The sequence below is a fragment of the Thunnus albacares genome, chromosome 4, assembly GCF_914725855.1.
Source record: "Thunnus albacares chromosome 4, fThuAlb1.1, whole genome shotgun sequence".
In the NCBI taxonomy this organism is placed as follows: domain Eukaryota; kingdom Metazoa; phylum Chordata; class Actinopteri; order Scombriformes; family Scombridae; genus Thunnus; species Thunnus albacares.
The window spans coordinates 4,424,041-4,430,040 of NC_058109.1; the positions used below are offsets into that span (position 1 = coordinate 4,424,041).

The following is a 6,000-nucleotide window of genomic DNA, read 5'->3' on the forward strand; positions in this document are numbered from 1 at the left end:
GACAACCACAGTCACATAAGGAATGATTTATCTTGATGTCTGAGTCAGAAACTGTCAATTATGTTGTAGATCCATTTTGAAATGTCTCCACTAGGGATGCAAATTTAAGCAATTTCTTTAACCGCCAGTCAGTCATGTTAACAATCAATAGTTGATTAATTGCTAACAATATATAAAAGACTGGACGCTTTTCCACACTAAAAGCATCATTAACCGCTGACGTGACCTGCATGTTCGACGCACAATCAGAGTAGATTTGGAATATAAAGAACAGATTCAGTAAACACCAAAATACTTATAAATTAAATTACACAAAATAATGACTTCATTTAATATAATGGAGGTCCAATCAGTCACTATTCAACAATTGGCCATAAAATCCAAAGTATTAAACAGCAAACAGCTGTACAACTTTAAGCTGCATTAGAGGACATAAATAAGTTCAGACAGGATGTGTTGGACACATCAGCAATTTAAACTAATGTGACCCATTTTTTATTAATAAAAAGTGTTGCAGCCTTCAACAGTAAATAACCTGCAACATTATGAATATACTGCATATAGGGTTAGGTTAGGTTACCCCCATGTCCCCACAACAGACATGAGTCTGATCAGTTTTATATAAGATAATATGCATACCTTATCTACATGGGGGAGTGGTGTGTGTTGTTCACTGCTGGAAACAGCTGCGTAGCTGGAACAGATGTCCCCGAGACGCACAAATACTGTCGCTCCAATTTTGTCGGTCCTGGAAATCTTTTAACATTTACTGCCACCATTAAAATGCATTTATACTCAAAGCAGGGGGGATGCTGCTTATAAAGTTCAAAACTTTAGCTTTGATTTAGTTGGAAACGTGTAATTACAGTCCCGGGGCCAGATGCATAAAACTCTGGGTAGACTCATGACTGAAACAGTTTGTACGCACAAAGCCAGAAATATACATACTCATTGTTTTCGTCAGATTATAAATCTCAGTCACTGAGGAAGGGTGCAAATATATGAGCCTCATTTCCACTCCCACAATTAGCCGTAAATGGATGACGACACCCTGAACCAGCCATTTTCGTATCGCTTCGCCACCTTCTCCGCCAGTTTATTTGTGCGGTCAGCGAAAACATGTGTAACTCCATCTCATAAAACAGCAGGAGGCTCCATGTCCCTCATCTTCTGCATTGTTGGTTAATATATTTTAACCTATTAAATTATTAACAGCGATTCAAACTGAATTGTTTCCGCAGATCTGGCTCCAATTCCAACGTAGGACTCGTAACCAGAGTTACAGCCTTCGCTTGCTAAACAAATTTGCTTTATTTTTATTTTCTTTTAAATCACATTTTCAGGCCTAAGGTGTATCATAACATCCCCACTTTGATTGCAGCTGAGAACTTTTCATGCATGTCATTCTTCACCTCCCCTGATTTCTACCACCTACCATTCAACAGTTTGTGTCGGTGGTGGGAAGCCAGTGAGGGTTCTCGTCCTTGTTACCGCACCAGGGACTCCTACTGGTTGGTCTGGTCGCCTGCACAGTGGTGCTGGGGGAACCTGCCACATGTTATCCAGTGAAGCTCATCACTGGCAGGTGAAAAGAAGCAACTGGAGACAACTTACTGTGTGTCTGTCTGCAGCCTCCACGGGACAACAGAGTTAGCAGAAACAAAGACGGGAACATACGTTTCAAATAAGACGTAAATGGTAAATAATAGTAGAAACAGGAATATTTTCAGAAATAAAAAGTAGTAGATTGGTAAAAAGTACATGTTCAAACCCCCTGGAGTTGAGGTTCTGCTCAAATTTGTGTGAGATTCATGAGGAATGAAAGAAAGCTGACTATGCTTTAGAAAATGTCACTTAGAACTTCATCAGACATCAGTTTAGAATAAATAACATGTTTTCATGATTAACGACTCACACTTGATCCTTCACAGCTGTCATAAGTGCTCCGTTTTTCATGGCAACATGTTAATGACATTCTACTGAGGTACTTACGCAGGATAGATGCAAAATAATGATGGAGCAGGCTTTTACAGTGACTCATTATGCACCGTGGAGTCACAGCTCTACTAAAACCACAGATGGAAGAATTATAGATTGTTAAGACAACAGGAGGGAAAGAACTTTCTGCTCCTCTGCTGATTAAAACCAGCTGCCACTCATCCAGAGTCATAACCTGAAACTTTGATCTCTGTCCTACAGATCAACCAAACAAGAAAATCGAACCTGTTACTGCACACATGAACACACACACACACACACACTGTGCACATACAGCTGCAGAGGCACATATACCTGTCACATCTGTTAAAGGAATCCTGAGTTTCTTCGACAAAACAAAGCATTGATTGTGTTTTACAAACTTATTTCAGTATTTCTCTTGTCTATTGAGAGCTTTCAGGGCTTAAACAGTTCAAGATGGAATATACATCAATATCTCACAACCACACACACACATACAGTTAATATGTCATGACTACCACACACTCCACCATATTCTTGTGTGATGTTCAGCCTCCATTCATTGTGTGTATTTAAATTCTGCTACCACCTGATGCACCCAGTGATGTCCCCAAATTTCCCTCTTGGGGTTATTATCTATATAGCCCAATATCACAAATCACAAATTTGCCTGAAGGGTCTTTACAATATATACAGCAAAACAACATCCTCCGTCCTTACAGCCTCAATTCTAACAAGGAAACCCCCCTTAAAAAACCCTTTAATGAGGAAAAGATGGAAGAAACCACAGGAAGAGCAACAGAGGAGGGATTCCTCTTCCAGAATGGACAGACAGGAAATAGATGTTGTGTGTGCAGAGTAGACCAAGAAAGCAAAAATTACAGTAAAGAAAAACAGGATGACAAAATGATAGATAATAATATCTCTAATGACTGATTAATGGATTGACATTTTTTTACTACACTGTGGTTTTATTGCATCAGTTTTAACCATAGGGTCTGTTTTGAATGTGGGAACACACCTCAGCATCTAAAATAAAAGCTCCTGCACGCAACCTACTAGAGTTTGGTTGATTAATTGATTAGTCGATCGAAAAAAAATTTAATCAGCAACAACTTTAACAATCAAATAATGATTACAGTCATTATTCATGCAAAAATACCAAACGTTCTTTGGTTCCAGCTTCTCAAATGTGACAGTTTTCTGTTTCTGCGAGTTGAAGACGTCACTGTGGCCTCTCAGAAATAGCAAATTTTCACTATTTTTAAACACTCCATTGATTAAATGATTAAAGGATTAATCAAGAAAACAATCAGCAGCGTGTTCGATAATGAAAATAATCTTTTGTTGCAGCCCTATGATCTACTGAACTTCACCATTTTGGTCTGTTTGTGTGTTCTCTATAAAACTCCAAGAACCAAAATTTTCATGAATGCTTTCATTTTCCTCAATAAAGATGCTGTAGTTGTAAACTTGAATGGAAAGTTCACTCTCTGCTTGTTCTTTTTTAACTGTTTTGTTTTTTTCTCCTCAGCAGTAAAGTTATACTGAGGTATGCAAAGAATCTGCGCTCATCAAACAAGAAGAAAAAGAGACCTTACCTTCTGCAACCACTGCGTGTTGTTCTCCATCGTGTTCTGCAGATGCTGCAGTTTCTGAGCCGACAATTCGCCGTACATCGATGGCGAGTCTCTCTGAACGACACTTGCCCCGCCACGAGAGCCGCCATATTGTTCAGTTTGTGACGTCGGTCCTGTGCCCTGACATCCGTCCAGCTCCGGCAGGATGAAGGTGTAGCTGCACTGCCCGTGTTGGATTCGATGAAACCTTTTTCTCTTCTCCGCACCTCCTCCCGCACCACCGCCACCTCCTCTTCTCTGGCCTCTTCCAGCTCCTCCTCGATCCGTGTTCGCAACACCGGCTGCATCAGCGATGACCAACAAGGTCCAAAGCAGCAGAAGCACCAGCAACCCGCAGCTGAGATATAAACCTTTCATGATGCTCTCTTCAACTATTCTTTAAGTGTTTTCTCTCAGTGCAAAGAGGGTCAAGAGAAGCTCGTTCACACTTTGACCCTGATTCACTTCAGGAAAACATCTGTGTGCAGGATGCAGCAGGTTGCAGCAGGAGTCTTTGCACATACCACTCAGTCCCAGAGGTACGAGTCTGCACTATGTCACTTTATCTTGTTCTGTTGAATTCTAGAGAATCACTTAACGTTTTTAAATGCAGAAAGAGAAAACAACACCTATTCTGTGATCTCCACTTCCTTCTTCACTTGTGGTGAAGATGTGCATCAGACAACATGGGATTCATCTCCTTTCTTCTTCTCTCCCTCCTTGGGTCTTAATTTTGCTCTGTGGTCAGGTTGCTCTTCAGGATGGGTCCATTGGCTTGACCCTGAGCAGGTCTTTTATGATTTTCTTGACATTCCCTCCTGTTCTTAAAGTACTAGTTGCAGGTCCAGACCCACTGAAGGATGGAGAGAAAGCAAAGTGGATAAAAAGAGAGGAGAAGTTGATTTGGGCCACACTGGTCTGAACAAGGATGGGAAATAGCGAAAGTCCAGTTTGACTAAGAGAATGAAAGAAATGTTTAAAGGACAAATAAAAACATGAGAAAAAAAGAGAAGATTTAAAGTTGAATGTCAATGTAAGATGACTAAAATGAACCTCTTGATCCTCAAATGTCCAGGAATAAAAGAACACAGAAGAGAGAAAAAATAGAGTCTTTTTTTCTTCCCATCCTTCTCTGGTGGCTCCAGTTTCAGAAGTGGCCGAAGAGAAATACTTCTGCCCCCTTCTTATCTAGGGCTGGCTGAGGAAACGAGGAATGAGCGAGGGAGGGCAGAGGAGGAGGAGGAGGAGGAGAGAGAAAAGAAGTAGAAGGAGAGGGAGGAGTGGAGGGACAGGAGACCTGAGGGAGGTCTAACAAAGTACCCTCTCTATTTGTGGGCTGAGAGGAAAAGAAAAGGAGGGAAGGAAGGAAAGAAGGAATTAGTGGAAGCCAGAAAAAGAAAAAGAGGAAGATTAAGGGATTGAAAAAGAGACAAGGGGAGGCAAAAAAAGAAAAGACAGCCAGATAAGAGAAAAAGACAAATGTTGAGAAAGAGAAGGCAGAAAAAGAAACTATGCTGATGACAGAGGAAAGACAGAAAAGAGAGAAACAGAGAGAGAGATCTGAATGGGGTCTAGTGGCTGCTGTAATCTTCCTTCCTGACTGATCTTTCAGTTCTGAAGTAAATCCTGATGCCTTGTATGGTCATTCATACTGAGTCAGCAACTGGAGGCTGGAGATTTCATTCTGTCCTCTAAACACAGCCATGCTCTGGGGCATCGTGGGAGATCAGGGGGCCAAGGCAAAACCGCGTAGTTCACGTACTTGTGGTTCAAAAACCAGCCGGATCTACCTTCTCACTGCCTCTCATCTGTCCTGCCGTTCTTCACTCTACATGGAAATACATACAAAGATTAGTTCCAGACAGATGGCTTGGTCCCAGGCTTATGAAACACAAGCTCAACATGTGGGGGACAATGTGAGTTGTCAGTTATTGAGTTTATTTGCACAGCGATAAAATGTTCTGCAGAAGTTGACGGATAAAAATACAGATAAAATTCTTTGATAAAAACAGAGAGATAAGAGACACACTTACAGATTTGTGCAAGAAGATAAAAATCCCAAATCTTGACTGATGTGACATCTGAACCTAAAGGACAAGGCTGGTGATTTTCTATATTTTTTTTTATTGTCAACGAAACTCATGTTTGGAGCCAAACTTATTCCTCTGTGCCGTAGACCTCTGTTGTTGTCCAAAAACTATTAAAAACATGTCGATGAGCCACACCGCTGACCTGGGTAACATGTTCCTTCATTATTAAGGGTTTGGTCATGTTAGTTTGTTTAGAAACAGCTCCAAAGACTAAAGATTGAAAACATGATCGCTGTTATTAGCCTTTGGAGCCATTTCTAAACAAACTAACGTGACCAAACTCTACATGATGATGAAACATGTTACCCAGGTCAGCGGTTGACTTCTTTTTA

General features: G+C 40.8%; 1 protein-coding gene across 1 annotated transcript in view; it reads right to left on the reverse strand.

The window, feature by feature from the left end:
* angpt4 (angiopoietin 4) overlaps positions 1–4,935 on the reverse strand; it is a 74,807-nt gene extending 69,872 nt beyond the window's left edge. Inside the window, exon 1 of the mRNA XM_044350084.1 lies at positions 3,561–4,935. Within this exon, the coding sequence (XP_044206019.1) occupies positions 3,561–3,956 (396 nt within the window). The 5' untranslated portion in view covers positions 3,957–4,935. The remainder of the gene's footprint in view (positions 1–3,560) is intronic.
* Between the last annotated feature and the right edge of the window lie 1,065 nt (positions 4,936–6,000).